The 20,354-nt window shown below is 38.1% G+C and overlaps 1 protein-coding gene across 1 annotated transcript in view; it reads left to right on the top strand.

Annotated features, from left to right (window-relative positions):
- Positions 1–20,354, top strand: part of CDK19 (cyclin dependent kinase 19) — a 127,858-nt gene that overhangs the window by 88,345 nt on the left and 19,159 nt on the right. The window contains exons 5-8 of the mRNA XM_071548908.1: positions 1,418–1,475; positions 2,863–2,994; positions 19,505–19,648; positions 19,913–19,982. Of these exons, the coding sequence (XP_071405009.1) occupies positions 1,418–1,475; positions 2,863–2,994; positions 19,505–19,648; positions 19,913–19,982 (404 nt within the window). The remainder of the gene's footprint in view (positions 1–1,417; positions 1,476–2,862; positions 2,995–19,504; positions 19,649–19,912; positions 19,983–20,354) is intronic.

The raw sequence follows: 20,354 nt of genomic DNA, 5'->3' as shown, positions 1-20,354 counted from the left end.
AAGCTGCCTCGAGGTGTTGATTTTATTATCATTAAATATTAGTTAAGAGCAAGCATCGTCTTTATCTTCCCTAGATTTGCTGGTGAGTGTTTGCTCAAGATCCATTGAAATAGCTCTTGTGTTCTGCAGGAAGGGAGTGCATATTGCCTCTTGAATGGTTCCAGATACATGAGGGGGAATGAAAAGTCAGGGATGACTTTGACAATTACAGATTAAAAAGGGGTGATGGCATCTGGAAAGAGAGGCTGTGGTTGGAACCAGGGTGGAAGCTACCACTGGATGTGAGGTGGGAGAAAGAATAGCTTGAGTAGGGTGGGATTTTTTGTTTGTTTGGTTTGCTTTTTAAAAAAAGCTAAAGATTTTGAGCCAAATTAGTAACCCTAGTTTAAGTGTCTCGTTTCAGGTAAATAGTGGCAAGGAACTGAGGATTTGAGATTCTGATGTTGGCTTTCTGGGCATCTCTTCAGATTCTTGGACAAATCCTGCTTGACCAGACCTTCCAGGCACTAGGGATTTTAAATATAATTACTGTTTGGATTAACCTTCCAAAAATTCTGCTTTGAAACTTTGTTATGCATCTCTTAATTCAAATCACTTAATGTTTTCAAGCTTGTTTACTTCTTCACAGCTGTTAACACAATAGGGAAAAAGCTTCCAAGGAATGACTATTGATGTTTGAGGGAACCTAGATCCTAATTGCAGAACAATTGCTGTGATGTCATGTGCAGGTTTTATGTGGTGTTCACAAGCAGCTGGTTGCAAACAACTGCAGATTGAAAAAAGTGTCTATAAAGCTTTTGTTCTCCTTGTAGAACTGCTGTCTACACTGTCCAAAGCTTTTGGATGTAGCTGTCTGTGTATACTACTGTTTTAAGTGAATTTTCATAGTGTGAAATCAACTTTGTGGAAAAAGTGGTTTTGCCAATATGATTTTTATCATTCATAAACTAAAAACAAGCACAGCACTAGAAACAGAGATGTTGATAACAAAAGTGATTCTCATTGATGCATTTGCATATCAAGATTTGGTATCACTTCAATAAGTTATGCTGGCAAAAGTGGTTCTTGCCAGATTGTTGATATGTAGCACAAAAGTCAGCCTGGTACACAATTTCCCTGAAGCAGAAAATTTTTCCACTGACCTTAATCATTCCAGTAACAATGGGAATGCAAATGTAGCTAAAGTTTGCATTTCTTTCCATGAAATGCCAAGGTACTTTTTTGTTTTTCTTATTGTGAAATTGATAATTAGAGATAAAAACTAAATGCCAGCAAAACATAAAGGTATGGTAATTTTATACTTCTAAGGCTATTTCTAGAAATGTTTTCATTATAAAATAAATGTAAATATTTTTATTATTCTTGAAGATAATCATCAAAGGCTGATCAACTAAAAATTCTGCTTTTTGTTTTCCAGAAACCAGCAAACATTCTGGTAATGGGTGAAGGTCCTGAGAGAGGAAGAGTCAAAATAGGTAAACATTTTTAGAGAATTTTATTGCATAGCTGAGGGATTACTTTAAAAAATATATCTTCAGTGTAAGATAGAAATAGTTTTTCATTATTTTTTTCAGTGTATATATGTACAACCTCTAGTGCAGTTTTTAAGTCTCATTCACTGAGTTGACAGACTTAAGAAATTCCAAACATGTTGTTTACCAAGAATATTTGATGAGATAAAAGCATCTGTAAGAAACAAGAAAGTAATAAGCACAGAGAACAACAGCTATAGCCAGGGTTCTTTTGACTTCTACTACGATTAGCTGGCATAACGTTGTTACTTATAAACTGTATTTGGTTTTAATTATTTTAATATAAGTAACATCAGTGCATGTATTTGTAGAGATCCAAGGGTTTGCTCTGCAAAGGCTATTTGGTATCGAGGTGGGAAACACATGTAACTGTGATGATCTTTGGCCAAAGTCTAATTACCTTCTCAGATCCTGGACTTTAGTCATGTAGACAGAAACTTCTTTTTAATAAAGCATGTAGCAATACTCAAGGAAGAAGTAATATATTGGAACCTCTATTCATCAACTTTTGTTCTGTTTGAAAATGTTCAGCTAATACTTTTTGATTTATATGCTTTTATTAGTATGGGTGACAGCAAGGAAATTATACTTGGCATTTCATAACTTTCGAAGCAGAAGGATTTAGGTGACGTGGTGTAAAAAAAGAAGTTCAGGTTTGAATTTGGTTTAAACTGTGTGAGTTTGGCAATACACCCAATTTTGTACTTTCCCATTGAGCATTTATTATTGTTACTCACAAGACTCCTAGAGAGAATTTTTTAATTATATAAAATCAGTGCTTACTTTTAAAATACACCTCTGTAACAATGTACACTGACTGATTCTGGAGTTCATTCCTCCAAATCAAGTATGAGTCATGCCTTGAAAAATAGTTCAAAACAATCTACACTACAGTCATTTTGGATATGCACTTAAGGTAAATATAGAGCAGTCACAAGGACTCACAGTTTTGTACACATGTGTTAAAATAGAGTAGAAAATGTACATTAGAGACCTACTACTATTGACTTTAGTTAACCAAGTTTCTCTTGTTGTTTTTTTTTAAATAACCAGATGTCCCTATCATCTAAAGCTTTACGATCCCATTATAAAAAACACTGAAGTCAAATGTTATCCTTCATGAACTTATGAATGAAGTAAATGGAATTTAGTCTTAGATTTGGCTCAATATTATTGTGAGTAATTGCATTTTGTTAGAAACTTTGATTTTTATTTTTTCATGGTTTTTAGCTTTTGTTATAGTTGTTTCTGGCGATAACCATTAAATTTTGATCTACTTATATTAAAATTGAAAAAAATATTCTTTTCTGTTTTTCTCCACATTCCCCAGCTGATATGGGGTTTGCAAGATTGTTTAACTCGCCTTTGAAGCCATTGGCAGACTTGGATCCAGTTGTGGTGACATTCTGGTACAGAGCTCCAGAGCTGTTACTTGGGGCCAGACATTACACAAAGGCCATTGGTAAGTTGTCCTGTAAGAAAGATATTTGTCTGCAAGTTTTGTCAAGGATAGTGCCCTTACAATAGATCTGATGATCAACTCACCAGCTGTTTTTTTTTCCTTGAAGTAGCAGCAGACAAAGTATGATCCAATCCATAAAAGATTAATCCAGACCGAAACTTTCTGAGGACTGTGCTTTTATTTTTCAATATGAGCTAGACATTTTAAATGTGTTCTTGGTTTTGTTCTTAGAACAAAACTATACTTTGCATTGGTTTGTACGTGTTTTGGATATGGGCTCAGAAATCTTGTAATCTGGTAAACTTTCAAAAGGGAAAGAACTATGGCTGTTGGAGTGGCATTGTTCTAGGGTGTGACATGTCCAGATGCTTCTGTGAAGCATATGGCTTGATAAGGAGAAGGGTGGTCTCCTGTGCTTTGTGCAATCTGCAGATCTATGTACTCCTGATAATGTAGGAAGCTCCATGTTGAGGAATGCTGGTGGCTGGGCTCATGTCACCTTTCCCTCTTAGTAAGTTCCAGAAGCACAATTAACCTTTGTGCTCAGGTGTTTAGAGAATGAAAGCACTGAGATGTGCAGGAGGTCTGTCTGCTTGGCTGGGAAATGAACTGCAAAGGAAACGACAACCATCTCTTAATAGGGTTAAATCATTCCTATGTGTACAGAGGTGGTTGTCTTGCCAGACATTTTTCTGTTACAGAAGTTTTTGGAAATGCTTTGTGGGTCTTGGTTCAGATAGTTAAAAAACCCTGCGTTACACTGACAACTCAATTGAGTGTTCACTCTGGTGGGGCAACTCTTTTGAGGTTCAGAGTCTGGCTTTTTCAAATAACTCCTGCTTATCCAATTACCATATACAGCAAAAGGTTTGAAGATGTAATAAACTGACACATGACTTCTTTAATGTGGACTTGCACGTCCCATTTCTTTATTGCTTTCCTCTTCCATTTGGAATCTTGCAGTGCAGGAGGACCGGAGTTGGTCAAACGTTGCTTTCTTTGTTGATCTTGCCATGAATGTGCAGGAACTGTTGAGAAGGGTAAGCAGATTACTGCGTAGCTCCACTGATGTTCAGTTTTGCAGGCAGATAACATGCATTTCTATCCTTGGACAAAGTTTGGCAGCATCAAAAGGCCAAAAAGTTCAGATTTATGCGTTTTCCTTTTCTTTAAAATTAAAACGCACCACTTTTCAGATGGCAATATCTACATTAGCAAGTAGCGTGAAACAAAACAAGTGCACCTGTAAAGCAAAATGGTACTGAGTACCTAACAATTACATGATACGTGTTTTGGAGAAAGGGGAGTGCCTAGAACACTCTCTGGCATGGTCCAAAGAACCGCAACTCATTAGTGCCTGATGCACACCTTTTGGTTTCATTTAATCCCAAAGGAATTTATTTTAGAATCACAGAATCGATTGGGTTAGAAAAGACCTCCGAGATCATCAAGTCCAACCCTTGGTCCAACCCCAGTCCATTTACCAGATCATGGCACTCAGTGCCACGGTCAATCTCAGTTTAAAAACCTCCAGGGATGGTGAATCCACCACCTCTCTGGGCAGCCCATTCCAATGCCTGATTACTCTCTCTGGAAAGAATTTTTTTCTGATCTCCAACTTAAATTTCCCCTGGCAGAGCTTGAGCCCGTGCCCCCTTGTCCTATTGGTGAGTGCCTGGGAGAAGAGACCAACCCCCACCTGGCTGGAACTTCCCTTCAGGTAGTTCTAGTGAGGAGGTCACCTCTGAGCCTCCTCTTCTCCAGATTAAACAACCCCAGCTCCTTCAGCCTCTCCCCATAGGGCTTGTACCAGCCTTGTTGCTCTTCTCTGGACCCGCTCCAGCCCCTCAATCTCTTTCCTGAACTGAGGGGCCCAGAACTGAACACAATACTTAAGGTGTGGCCATCCCAGGTTATCTTCTCTAGTGGGTGCTGGGAATGGAGTCTTGCATTGCCCCTGCCCCCTGCATGGTAGTGACACAATCCCATGCTGTCTGAGCAGACTGTTGGGGCCTGCTTTGCCTCTGCCACCATGCAAACTCAGCTGCTAGCTACTAAGTTTGTGCTTGCTGGAAGTGTTTAAAGAAAATACCATCAGGATTTCCATAAAGATCTGTAAATTAGATGCTTAAATTACCCTCACTGTATTGATAGTGAAAACACTGCTGTTAGTACACCAGATGACTGAGTGAGCTGCACTGAGTGTGTGGTACTGGGAAGTTACCTCTACTGACAATTACCTGGTTTTGATAGATAGCATATTGTTTGGAGTTTTAAATGAGTGATGTGTACCATTATCTCAGGATATCTCTTTGAAGAATGAATTAGTATAGTGCTGTTGTTTGTTTAATTATGTCATAAATAACTTGATTCTTGCCCTGCGTGATCTGTAGTCTGTACTAAAACAAAGACAAGGAGTCCCTCTGAAACTTTAGAGGATGATGCTACTTCAGAAAGATGTGATTTTGCAAGTAGTTCATTATTTCTGAAGCTTTTACTTCTTGTATCACACTGGTGAATCCCCAGGAGGGGCTGTGAATGGTGACGTAGTACCTGACACACCGTGTGAATGCTGAAGGACACCCAAAACAGTCTAGGCAGCAAAATAAAAAGTACAGCAATGAAAACAGGGAAGTTCCAAGCTGAAATTTGCAGGCTGACTGAAGGATTAGAGGAGCATGTGACTGGAGAGAAGAGAAAAGAATAATGGGACATGGAGGTGAACTATATTTAGCTTTAAGGTAAAAGGAAGAAGCGAGCAACAAAAAGACAGCAATGAAATTCTTGCAGTTTCATGAGTCCAGACTTGTGTTTTGCTTCTAGCATTATGTGCACTTAAAGACCATCTTGTGAGCTAAGCACGCCATTGAGAGCTTAACTTCAATGCTAATATTTTTGGCAAAGGATGCAACTCTTAAAGCTCTCTCAAATCTCTGTATGACAAATGCAGTTTTAACATCTCCTAATATTACATAATTCTTGGGAGCTTTAGTGCATTGCTTTTAGTAATAACTCATAAATTATGTAAGATTCTCATTTAACTGCTTTTTAGTTGGAAATAATAATTTAGAAGAAAGATGATTAAATATGGCAAAATATGAAAAAAAGAAATGACAGGTTATTTAGTATAGCTGCTCTTTTTTCCCACAGCTATTTTTGTATGCCTTTTTAGATAATATAATTTCTTAATTAGTAAATATAAATAAAATAAGGCTAAAAACAATGTTATACCAGCTTTAGCCTATTCTCTTCCAAATTTGTCATTGAGAGAAATATTTTTTTTATTTACTAGGAATGCATTGTTATCAGTACATATTCTACAACGTGCTGAACATTGTTTAATAGTTGCTACATAATTCAGATGTTTGCATAGGTTTTTACTTTGTCTTGATTTTATTTAATTTTAAATGCATTTTCTGTAATTTGTATCTACTACTCTCAACCTTAGTTTCACATATCATTTAATTATTAGCTATGTATTCAGAATATCCTGGACACTGTCTGCTATAGTGTCCAGTTCAGCTTTGTTATTTTATAAAGCCTTTGATTGCTTGCATGTAAATAATTCTCCTACATGAATAAAATGCAAGAATGAAATTAGGATTTGACTGGACTTAATCAGGATTTTTGTCTTTGTTTCCTAGACCTGATCTTAGTTACATTTTGTGAATTTAACTTTGAGGGAATATTGGACTAAATATAGTCTATTTAGAAAGAACTATCTATTACACAAAACAATATATAAGCATATTTCATTATTTTAGGCGTAGCTTTTCAGTGGCGTTTAGTTTGTCCTTTCATACTAATGAAATATTCTACTTTTCATTTATTTCTTTGCAGAACAGGTATTTGCTCATCGCATACATAACATCATGTTTTAAGGAGCTACAGGAGTCAAGAAAATACTATTACTAAAACAGAAATAGCTTTTACTTTTTGCATATTAAAAGGATAGTAAAAAGTGCATGATAGGGTTTTGTGTGGAATAACATTTAGTTCCCTGATGTTTATAATGTACATCCAATTAAGTTTCATGTATAACATCTGCTACCACAGTTACAGGTAACTAACTTAGCAGATGTCAGCTGGGAAAATGGTGTTGCAGAAACCAAAGATCACTCTTTATTCCAGTACTAAATTCATTGTAGCCTGTGAATATTTTCTGCTTTTTCAGCACCATAATTTAAAAACAGAATCTGTTTCTGTGTGTTCATCATATCCTAATACTCTAGCAAAGCTGCAACTAAAGGTAACTTGCACAAGCTTCAGGTGAAACTAGGTAACTGTGAAAATGTAAAATGCTTGAGATCATGGAAATGTTAATAAAATTACTGAACAACTGGAAAGTCTCCAGCACAACAGAAAATGCCTTTATGCTCAAAATACTTAAGAAACAAGATTGAATTAAGTGCAAGGTGCACTGTTGCTTTCATGTATGGGCAAAGACTTCTGCACTTTAAGAAAACAAAATGCTTGTGGTAAAATGAAGGAAAGCTAAGATGGCTTTCAGCTGGAAAGGAGATATTAATTAGATACTTTTTTTTTTACTATGGGGTCTTCAGATTAGAAAAGAATGTTGTAGCAAGTGAAGCAAGTAGTAAAAATGTTTTTCATCCTAAGTTTTTAAGAAAGTATGTGACAGTCTCCAGTATGGTTAATGCTGGGGCATCTTGTAGCATATAAAGGAAATAAGATAACTAAGACCTGTTTTGTCAAGTTGCAGCTTGTATAGTTATTAGCGCAATTAAAAGAACATATGTGTTATCTGTCTACCACTTGCCTTAATTAAAGCAATAGTATATTTGTTAAATGGCATCAGATGACCTATATAGTATTTTACATAATTTTGATTTTGTTGACACAAGTGATCATTCAACCACCCAGTATGTATGTATGTATGGCCAGACTTCGCGAACGCAGATTTGGGTAGGGCTCTCCCCACGTGGGTGTGCCCTTCCAGCCTGTGCAGTGGATTTTTTAGGTGAGGCACAGCGTGCGCAGAACTGGCCCCAGCGTTTTAAGTCCTGAGGTCCATCTGCCACGGCCGAGCGAGCTTGGCCAGTGACAGGGAAGTCCTCGGGACTGTCACAGCACCTGATACTAACCGGGGCTGACCCTGCTGAGCATCCGAGATGTGACGGGATGGGATGGCAGGGAGGCATTGAACTGCCAGGGGACGGTCCCACTGAGACTGGAACTCAGGTCCTTGGGATTCAGAGTCCAGAGTGCTCTCCTTTACACTACGGGACTGCCTCCTCAACCACCCAGTAAGCAGGGCACTGTCCTGCACCAGAAAAGGATGGCATTATTTATTGTGAAAAATAACCCAAGAAGTCTCTATTGCTTAGTTACTTTTTCACACGTGCCTAAATTATAGGTCAGTGCGAATGTCAGAAATGGCCATGTGGCAACTGCATTTACCAGCCTGAACAAGATTGAGGTGTACAGAAACTGTAATTCAAGGCACTGTCACCTCATTCTATTTCCAGACTAACCTGTGGTTATGGGAGCTGCAAATGTGTGAAAAGGTATAAGCAGATGTCAAAATGCCTGTGAAAGCAAATGTCACAGCAAAATGTTTGCTGTATCAGAGGGAACGAATTTATAAGGAATACTGGGATCTGTCAGAGTTTCGACAGCTCCGTGTGACTTCATGCAGGGAAAAAAAAAAGTGAGGGAAGTATCTGGGGTACATTATGTAGGATTTAGGGTGGAAATCTGTGCCTGTGTGTTCCTATTGCCCATGCAGTGAGTCCCACACATTCTGAGTGCATCGAATGACCTTCATGTGCACACACAGATTGTTGGCATGGTGGCCAGGCTGTGAGGCCTTTGGGAATCTTGAACTGATGCCAGAGGCTCTTCTGATCTCATGTTCTGGGAGAGTTGGGAGGGAAAACGAAGATCTGGTAAACCAAAAATTACAAATGGCGCCTACCAGAAGATAAGAAACTTTTCAGGAAAGATGTAGAGAGGAGATTCCCACCTGTGGTCCATGGAGCCATGGGAGCAGAACTGCTTTTAAACATACATGAGAGATAGTTAAGAACAAATCTGTAGTCAGACAGCATCTGTGTGCTGCGTAGGAATTCACATTCCTGTTTGTGAGAGGTTTTGACTTGAGAGAAGGAGTTGTGGAAAAGCTAGAAGAGTAAAGTAGAGAGGTTTGGAAAATATTCATTTATGCATGCTGAAAAGGAAAACTGAGGCAACATCAGAAAGGGAAACTTGTTCATGCCCTGGGCAATGTTATATGACATGAGAAGTAATTGGATTCAGATGATATTTTGTGGTAAACTTGTTTTGGCATGTGGTAAACTTCCTTAATTTTGGTTATCAAAGTTGTTCTCATGCTTTTTCTGAGAGGCAAAATACCTTAATACCAAGTATTAATTGTTGCTCTCTTATCTAGTTATTGCAGGTGCTGGATGATTTACTGCTGTTTTTTCCTCTTGCTCTCTAAAATACTAAAATATCTCTGAAATCCTATACAGGTTTCTTCTTTAAAAAAAACAAACAAACCAAACCCAAAAATATTTGCTACGCTCCTCTACCCTATAATCATCTAAGAATCTAAGAAATGTAAAGTTATATAAAGGATTATTAGATGACCTAATTAGAAACTTTTAAAGCTACATTATTTTGGGAAGCTTGAGATGCTGACAGCAACAGGATTATTACACACTTTAAACACATTAACTGTTTTGAGATCTAGTTCCTGCCTTGTAATTGCTGTATTACTCTTTGCTTCTCAAATATGTTATGTCTGTAAATTAGCTCTTAAAGCTGGTGGCCCTTGTCATCTCTGAAGAGTCTGAGAGGTGTCTACTAGTTTAATAGGAGAATGAGAACAGTGCAGTGGGTCAGACCTGTCTCTGCTGTTGTAAAACCAATGGAGGTACTCTAACAAGGGGCAAACAGTAAATTTTCATCTCTGGGGATCACAAGAGACATGGGTTTAAATACTAATTCAGTCCCAGCTCTTGTATGTAGTTTGCCATGTTTCATTTATACCACGCTGTGTGTTGTTTCATTATCTATAAAAGGGCAACACCACTTAACGATACTGTCCTCAAGATAGTCAACTAAGGATAATAGGGGGCTCCAGTACAAATGTGTTGTAAATTATTTCTGTTAACTCAATGAATGGATTAATTTTTCTGAGAACCTGAGGTGTCACTTAGCTTGGGAAAGATACATATTCTGGACATTATAGGGAAAAAAAAGGGAAAGAAAAGGAAAAAAAACCCAGCTGGATGTTCAATCACAATTAGAATCTGCTAACTGTCCTAATACAGTTTGCTCTGTAAATTAACCTGTAAATTTCCGCCCATCACCACCCAATACTTTTTTGTATTCTCATGACTCTCTCTCCTTGCAGCACTTATGAAGGAAGTACTGGATGCAGTCCTTTGGTGTAAAGGAGAGCACTCCGGACTCTGAATCACAAGGTCGTGAGTTCCAGTCTCATTGGGACCGTCCCCTGGCAGTTCAATGCCTCCCTGCCATCCTATCCCGTCACATCTTGGATGCTCAGCAGGGTCAGCACCCGGTACTAACCGGTGACTGTCCTGGGGACTTCCCTGTCACTGGCCAAGCTCGCTCGGCTGTGGCAGATGGACCTCAGGACTTAAACGCTGGGGCCAGTTCTGTGCACGCTGTGCCTCACCTAAAAAATCCACTGCGCAGGCTGGAAGGGCACACCCACGTGGGGAGAGCCCTACCCAAACCTTCCTTCACGAAGTCTGACCATTCATACACTGGATGCTTTTGCCATTGTATTCAATATTTTGGCACATTTGCTATTGCATGGTGATTACTGTGGCTTAACTGTACATGGGTTATTTCAGAGCAGGAAAAATGAAATAGCATAAAAATACTCAGAAAGCAGAATATCATCTATAGCAGTAGTTCTGTGGGAAAAATCCACTTCTGAGCAAGAGGTGCCTTCAAAAATCTGTGTGACTTAGTTCTAGGTACATCAATGATTTGTGGGCTAAAAATCATCCCAGCTGGTCATAGTCCTAGTTCCATATCTTTTTTTTCCCTTCCAACTATTTTTTCCTTGAATTGTCAGCTTTGTATTTTTTCCAACTGTTAATTACCACAGGGCCTCAAATGAGCAACCTTTTCCTTCCCTAGTATCTCACTGCCTTTGCTCTTTACCAGGCAGGTGAGCTTTGCTGCTGCAGCAGCAGCATTGATTCTCTAACCATCCGGAGCAACTTATGCTATGAACTCAGTTCAAAGAAAGATTTAGTGAAGTAAGACAGGAACTTTTCTTGCAATGTCTGTCATAGTCCGAAGCAAATAATGGATCCTAATTTAGAAATGGAATATGGATGATGACATAAGAAAGCAAGATTCAGAATTTGGAGAAGATTACGAGATGCATTTTCCCACTTTTCACTAATTCCTCATACTCAATGACTCAAATGTCATTTGGGATATATTGTGATTCTTTGGAATATATTGCAATTAATTGTTCCTTTTATATATGAGCAGGTGAATGATTTGGTTCAGACTTGAACTTACAACTCAGATCTTTGATTTGGTTGTATTTTTTAAGGTTTTCTTTACAAAGCAATGAGCTGAAGGCTGATTTAATTTTCCTAAATGAGCTGTTTAGAGACCCAAAAGGTTGTCTATTGTAAAACCTGGTGCAGTACATGTTTTATCCTAACTAAATCCTGTGGTAATGAAGGCTTTTAATTTGCTCTGTTTACTACCATATCTGAAAACCTTGCTCACAGAAGTCGATTTTGGCTGAAAACCAAGTACCTACTGTCATAACAAGATGCATACTTGCAGAGGAGTTGTTTCAGCTGATCCATCAGTTTGATCTTCAAGTATAATTATTTCAGCATTATCAACTGAAACTTTCAACATGACAGCACTGATTGAGTAGAATGACGTGTTCTCAGGACAGGTGTGATTACTTCACAAGTCAGCGTCCTGTCAATAGCTGTGAGTGACAGCAGAATTACTCTTCACACCAGTTTATGTTGTGGCTTATCCAATGGAGTTGCTTATAATTATGCTGGAGTTATTGTCAGTGCCTTACTAGGAATAGCTGCAACACTGAAAAACTTAGTAACAGAAATGTTATGGTATTGTAAAGTTAAGCACTCTGTATAGAAAGACGAATAATCTCTGGTTATGCTAAGAGGCAAGGTATCTTCATGTGCATTCCTCCCTGTTGACTGAAATAAAGTAGGAACCAAAAGTTTTAATAACTCCCAGGAAAGATTGTCATGGCTTGGGAATTGAACAGGCCAAGAAAGTATTCTTTGCAGATGTTCCTTGTTATAACTCAGTGTACCAGATAGCAGGCCTTTTGCTCACCTTGTATGTATGGCCAGACTTGGTGAACGCAGATTTGGGCAGGGCTCTCCCCACGTGGGTGTGCCCTTCCAGCCTGCGCAGTGGATTTTTTAGGTGAGACACAGCGTGCGCAGAACTGGACCCACCGTTTTAAGTCCTGAGGTCCATCTGCCATGGCCGAGCAAGCTTGGACAGTGACAGGGAAGTCCTCGAACTGTCACAGCACCCGGTACTAACCGGGTCTGACCCTGCTGAGCATCCGAGATGTGACGGGATGGGATGGCAGGGAGGCATTGAACTGCCAGGGGACGGTCCCACTGAGACTGGAACTCAGGTCCTTGGGATTCAGAGTCCGGAGTGCTCTCCTTTATACCACGGGACCGCCCTGTGCTCACCTTATGTTAGCTCTAAAGGTGTTGACATACTGGACCTAGTAAAAAGTTGTAATAGTTGAAAGCACAAGCCAAGAAAGAGCACACAACAAATTACAAACTCACTGTCCCTCTTAATTTAGCATGGAGTTAAAACCTCCAAAGAGCTCCAATGTGTGTAGAAAAACTGGTTTATTACAATATTCTGCATTTAATTGGGAAGAAAAGTGTATTTCCCTTTTAAAGAATATGTAGTCCTTTCTTCTCATTCACTGCATCAGTAATTTTTTTTCATATGGAATGCAGAGCTGTTGATGTTCCCTGGGAAGGGAACCTCTTGAACCCTCTGCGGTATAAGCACTGCTGTTGCTGAAACAAAAGTAGGGGTACCTTCTTTACTACATCTTGGAGATACTGGAGTTAGCATAAAAATAATATTCCTCCTCTGTCTCTGACACACCTGAAGGCTTAGGATTAGGGAAAAAACAAGGCTATAACACACCTTCCATGCCAGAACTAAGCTCTTGTCCCACTGACCTAATTCCTTGCCCTGAAATGACATCACCTGAGGCTGGAAAACCACCCCTGTTTCTGGAATAACTGAGAGAAGAGTAGAAACAAGGTGAACCATTCCTCCGTTCTGCATTCGTGCAACCACAGCACTGTGCTCTGAAGGTTGTTAGCTCCTTAACTGCCAGCTAACATAGTAGGTAACCTGTAGTTTATACAGTAGTAGTCTTGGAGACACACGTGAGGAGTTAAAGAATTGCTGATGAAAATTTAGTATATAGGATTTGGAGATCATGGTGGGATGAGTATTTGGGAAGACAGTAACTGAAAAGTCTTACAAAAGCAGTATAATGTTGGTAAAGACTTCATTCTCAAGCTGCTGATATCGGTAAGAGTTGAATTCTTGTGCTCTGTGTTACAACTGTTGATTGCAGCTTCCAGGCCTTGGCAATTCCTGTCTTCTTAAGTACACAGACTGCATGTGGTAATTACAAAGGTTCATATAGAAGCATAAACTTGGAATTTTCAAATTCTTGGGTGTGAAGTTCTGTAAACTAAAGATTTAAATTCTTTTAATGGGATTTCTCTGTTCAAAATCCTATTTTTGCTGCGTGAGAGGACTACTTAGGGCTTCTGGTTCTATTGCCACTCCCCATATTACAACTGTTGTACTTGTGTTGTCAAGCTTAGCACAGTAATTTAAGTGTAATGTTGCAAGCTAGATAGATAATATGTCTAATGCACAGCAGAAGTCTGTAATCATATGATTCAGAATCTTCATTGAATGATAATATGCTGAGGAATAGAAATTTAAGTGGGAAAATAAAACATTTTGACAACTTAAAATACCTCTCTTGAGAGAACAAAGAAATCCTGGCTCACTAAAGCACTGTGGAAAATTACAATTGATTTAAGTGAACTCAGAGTTTCAGTCAAGAAGCTTTAAAATTTAGAAGGTTGTATTAATTGAAGTTAATTAAATTGTTAGTACAAACATGAGAAGGGGGCAGCTTAGTTTAAAGGGCTACAACGAAGGTGTACAGGTAAAAAAGGATAAGAGCTTTCATTATTAATTTGAATTTAATATTGTTTTGCAGTTAAAAGTTTTGAATTATCATGACTATATCGTGGCACAGGAGATAATGCACTTTTGAAATAAAACATTGTTCTGAGATACATGTTTGTCTGGCTGTGACCATCCGTCAGATTACTGACAGGTATTGTTTCTGCCTGCAGTGCAGTCGTCTTTATGGCTTTACAATGTAAATTGCTCTTCGGTCAGGTTCTGTTGAGATGCTCTTTGTTAAAGATCAGTAAACACTGATTAATTTATAAACGTGTGATAGCGAATTTCTGACCCTTAGCCCACTAACACCATTTTTTAACGTGTAAATGTTTGACTCTGTTTTCAGTTCTACAGAGAAGGTGCCAAATTTAAAAAGCTAGTAACCACTTCTTCCTTGACCTTCTGTTTTGCTGACTAAAGTTTCAATGAAGCATACAAAAACTGGGACCTTTGTACAAACAAGAAGATCTTTCCCTTGTGTCTGTGTGTCATAGCAACAAGTATGTAATAGATGTGTTCTGTTCACCTTACCAAGCCAAAGAAATCCCTCTTTAAAGATAATTTCTAGATATTTAAAATTCAGTGTAAAAATTATTAAACTCATTTTCTATACTATCTCTGTGCTCCTAGATCATTGTGTGTAAAGATTCCAGGGAAGTCTAGAATCTGCTGCTGTGCTCAGCAGAAGAGACGCAGGTGTTTTTGTGCAGAGGTTATAACTTTTCATTAGACCAATTGATGGTTATTTGAAAAAATTAGACCTTTCAGGTTTCCAGTCTGTTGGTGTATTAGTTGTCCTTGCCTTGATTTGAAGGTTTTGGTGCATCTTACATAAGTGCTGTAGCTCTTACAGGGGACCTGTTTGAGCTAAAGCCTTGCTAACTAGCTCTTGGGTACCCTGGTTGTTGCATTAGCCTTTGATGGGTATAAAGTAGTTTTCTGCTCTTCCCTTCCTTCACCAGTGTTCAGATGTGTCCTAGGGTATAGACTTTGTGTTCCAAACCAAAAAAAAAAAAGCAGTTTGGTTGAGTACTGATGCTACTGAAACAAACCTCACTAACTATGAATTCCCCAGATCAATTGCAGGTAAGTAGATGTTTTCCAAGTATTTACTTTCTTTAACAGAATTTTATTGAATTATATGAGACCAAGAACTTGTTTATATACTTCCTTTCTTGCATATAGTTAAGAATCATGACATTTAATGTTTGATTCTGTCCTGTGTTCAGTGAAATGTTTTGGCTAATATTCATGAGAAAAGATGTTTCATTTTAAGAGTCAGGGCTATTGCTTAATAAGCTGTCTTACTGTCTTAAATGGTCACAGTATTTTTAAAGAATGTTTCCAAGATACTGGAACAAATACAGAAATGAGATTATTGTGCCACAGAAGTGAAAGAACACATAAGCATTTCTCTGCTTATTCATCCCTATCATTAAAACAGCTATGTCAGCATCCTCTTCACTTGCTCCGTGGTTACAGTGCTAAAGTAGAGTGGGGCATACAGGATTTTCTCAGCTGACCTATAAAGCTATTAGAGTCAAGGTTTTAAAACTGGGACATAGACAGCCATACAAATATTGTAATAATATGTGCACACAGGCATTTATATGGAAAGTCTGTTAATCAACCACAAGTGACCATCTTACAAAGGCTGTTTCTGGGGGTTTTTTTATAAAATTATGTAGGACTTGAAAAGTATTGCTGAATGGAAAGATATTTCACTAGAGAATAGGATTGAGTAGAACCTGAGCAAGCTGTTTGGTGACGAGACATTCCCACCTCTCTTTCCAGAGTCAGGGAGTAAAACTGGCTTACACTCAGGTTCAGTGTAAACTTGGGGAAAGTAGAGAGTCTTAAATCTTGGGGGTGAACCCCAACAAAACATCACTGCCCAACAAACAGTAAAAGCCTTTTACCACATCAGTCCTGAAGTCTAGTGACAGTAGAAGAGACTATAGGAAACAGAACCATCCTCCCAGGAATGGTTGTGTTACTCTAGTAAATTTATTAGGGTCCTCCTAAGACATCAGATGGGAAAACTTTTAGTACTCAGTGCAACTTTTTAGGACCTGTGTGTCCCTGTTTTCAGTGGGTCTGGGACATAACAAATGGGTATTTTTAGCTTTGGCTCGCAAGCAATGAGACGACTCACCCTCTTGATCATTATTAAAGGACGGAGCAGAGAACCGGTTAGTGGATCATTTTTGCCACTTATTTTGGTGCTTGCTTTTAAAAACAAGTTTTATTTATAATTTAATTGTTATACAATAATATAAGAAGTTCCTCTTGTGCTAGAAGCAAATGATGTGACTAATAATATACTGTACCTGAAATATACTACTTGTGCATTTTAAGCTTTGCCCTGTCGATGCTCACTTGTGAGGAGTAGATCTCCTTGGAGTAGATTTGGAATAGATGTAATAATCATTAAACTTTCTTTAGTGCCCACAAATCAGAAATCGGACTGGATAGGGAATTTTTCCCATAGTTAGAGCTGAAGTTTGTATTTGATTGACTAATATGAACAATGTAGGAGATAAGTACCTATTAAGACTGTTTGTATTTATGCAGCTTTTAAATTTGCCAGAATTTAATGAGGCATTTCTGCTAGAAAAAAATGCTACATGAGATAAATTATTACTGTAAATTATGCATGTTATAAAAACAAAAAAGGGGAGTAGCCAAACTTGGCAGAAAATCATTAACTGTGAGAATGGCTTCAATATATGCCAGGGATGTGTTGAAGAGCAGATTACATGAAGTGTTTATGAAGGGAAGACCCTGACCTGCTTGAGCGTCATGGCTGCAAGGCCTTTTCTGTTTAGTATTTGTTTAGAGAAATTAAAGCTTCAGGTTTTCTGTACTAAGTCTTCTGGGTTACTTTATGTTGGTTCTTTGAAGCTGAGGAATATCTGGCAAGAAACATAAAGGGTTGAATCCCAGCACTGTGAACTGCTAGAGAATATAACAAGTGATCAGCGTTAAAGTATTCTCATGCTTGCCTTGCCCAACAATGCCATCCCACAGAAAATTATAAGACCAGCTTGGGAGCTACCAGTGTAACATCCAGTTGGTACCATGTCTGGCTTTTTGAATTCTCAAAGGGTTTAAAATGTACCTCTGTAATAATCGCAGGGTGAGAAAGTGGGAATGCTTTGCTAGGATGGCTCTGCTCTCTCACAGTTCAGATGATGAAGGACAAACAAGAGTTTGAAGTTTGCTGTGTCACATTAGGGAGATTTCCCAGTTCAGCTTTGCTGTCAGTGAGAATACTGGATTTTACTCTTTTTTTTTCCTTTGAAAGGAAAAGGTCAGTCTGGGTAGAACAGTAAGGAATGGAATAACGAGCAGTGGCCCGGCCTCTCCCTCACTGTGTGATGGACAGTGAGCACTGCAGAAAGCCATGAAAACCAAGAGAGCTGCAATTCCTTTGGCCTCTAGATAAGCCGCTTTCAGAAGGATTTTCTATTTAGTATGAAAATGATGGAATACATACTGTTAAATGAAGATTGTATTCTTCAAATGATAAGTAAGTTTCATTCTGGAGTAGATAATTTATGCCTACTACCCAAGCAGCAATTGTGATTAATATGCTGCGTTAGCTGCTTCAGCAGATAAAATCTCAACAGATGAAGATCTTGTTTTCATGCAGATAAGGCTAATAGGAAAATGAAAAGAAGTTAAAACCTTGAGAATGTGATGTAATGCACAGAGCAAGTTATACCCTGTTGGAACTGTAAAGTCTGAATGGAATGTTATCAGACTTTCCTATAAAGCAAGTAAGAAGAAAGGGTTACATATTGGGACACCCCCAGCTCCACACCTCTAACATGATGAAAATGGAACTGACTGACCTGTTTCAGCAAAGAGAGTGATGGCTCATTTCTTCATTCCCTGCATAAAGAGAGCCACACTTTTTCCTCAGGACACCCTGTGTCTCAGGCAGCATGGGCCCAACCACCATTGACAGCAAGAGGGTTTTTGAGTCTCAGACTAGTTGCAACAGACAGGAGACTTCTCTTGGTGTTTTTCTGTAGTCTGAATCTAATAAACCAAACTCCAGTTAAATAACTTTTTAGCTCTTAAACCTACACATTAAAATTAATGTGTTTTTTGTATTTATGCTTTTAATTTTGAAAACAATCAAAAAGGTTTCTCAGGGTCATCTAATTTAACCTCAACTATTGCTAAAGTCTCCACAGTCTTGTATTCAGCAGCCTGTGCTCATTATTCATCTGATCTCAACATCTTTTTCCAAAGTTATGTCCAGATACATATTTGTTGGTGTAGCAAATAAACTTTTTTTTTAGACTGGTAACCATGTTCTTCTCACTGTGAAACTCACTTTCAATTTAAGATACATAATAAAGCATTTGGGTCAGACAGAACACTAAAATGGGTGATGATAGCAGTAACTAGAATGAATACATGTAATCAAGAAAACTATTCTCTTTTAAGTAAATGTTCTTGTCCACAATAGATTTAATCTAAAAAAGAATATTAATGAGAAATTTATGAAATACAGGTTATTTTTTTGTTTTAGTAAAACATCACCATATAGAATCATAGAGTCTTTAAGGTTGGAAGAGACCTTTGAGATCATAAAGTTCAATTGTCAAATCTTTTGCTTTTGTTTTCCTTATGTGCATGAGATGTATATAAGGGAATTAAACTATTATTGCAGTGGGAGTCAGTTGTCAAGTAGGCTTGTGTTTTGATTTTTTCTTAAAGTTTGGTAATCACTTCTCTACTCCTGATTAAAATCAGAATCTTGTTTCTCCATTTTAACTGGCTTGCACCATTTGATTAAATAACCATATGAGTCATCAGTCTTTTTCTTCTTAGTGTTTATTTGGTTATCAATTATCTGTTTGGAATTGTTCTGAAATAAGTGGTAGAACTATTATTTCAGTGTTTCTTATGGGGTGTTTATTTGATTTTGATGGTCAGTTGAATGCCCTTTAAAGTGCTATGTGATCAGCAAATATCGTGTAGGTTTCTGCCATCACTGTGGATACATTAAGTGCTGGACTGCCAGTGTACAACTTGGATTTGGAGACTCTAATTTTGGTTGAAAAAAACCCTCCAGATTTTACTCTTTTTAATGTATTATAATAATGCATTATTTTTAAAGTACCGTATATAATTATATTGTGAAGATTGAGAAACTGCAGAAACAAAAAACAGAGCAGTTGCGTACAGTACATTTACATGAATTATCCTCCTTCTTTCATAGATATTTGGGCAATTGGCTGCATATTTGCTGAACTATTGACTTCAGAACCTATATTTCACTGTCGCCAGGAGGACATCAAAACAAGTAATCCTTTTCATCACGATCAGCTCGACCGCATCTTCAGTGTAATGGGATTCCCTGCAGGTAATTTGTTCTCATTAAAGTGTCAGATGCAATGCTACTGAGTTGGTGATTTTGTTTTTTTATCCTAAAGGAAATGAGTAGTTGTTTGTGTAGGTATGAAGAAAATGACATTTTGATGGATTTGACAATGCTGACAATTAGGGAACAGGATAACTGGCCAACAAACAGGAAGTCAAACAACTGCTGTAGTTATTTCTTCTCATGTATTGCTTAACCTACACCTTCAGAATTGTAAATGCTTCTTCTTTTTTCCCCCTACCAAAGATAAAGACTGGGAAGACATAAGGAAGATGCCAGAATACCCAACTCTTCAGAAAGATTTTAGGAGAACAACGTGAGTGATGATAATTCAGTGAACAATAAAGTTCACTGAATGTAGCAGAGACAAAAATCAGCTCCTACACTCTTTTTGAGGAGGGAGTTTTGGAGTATTTGCGTTCTAACACAGTGACAGCTGTCCTGTTCGAACTAACTGGTTTGCTTGAATGGTGTTCTCTCCCACAGCTGCTTGTTAAAAACATCATCTGAGTGGCCTCCTCATTTCTCTATAAAGGACTTGTCATAGAAGTGTAATGTAATTTATGGCAGGCACAGACAAATGAGCTTGCTTAACCCACTTACATGCTCGATGACTTCATTTTGTGTAAGAAAGAATAAGGAAGCACTGGTTGGTACTTTTGACACACAAATACATGGAGTCAGCAAT

The sequence above is a fragment of the Pithys albifrons genome, chromosome 2, assembly GCF_047495875.1.
Source record: "Pithys albifrons albifrons isolate INPA30051 chromosome 2, PitAlb_v1, whole genome shotgun sequence".
Taxonomy (NCBI): domain Eukaryota; kingdom Metazoa; phylum Chordata; class Aves; order Passeriformes; family Thamnophilidae; genus Pithys; species Pithys albifrons.
This window is presented reverse-complemented; position numbering and strand designations above follow the sequence as displayed.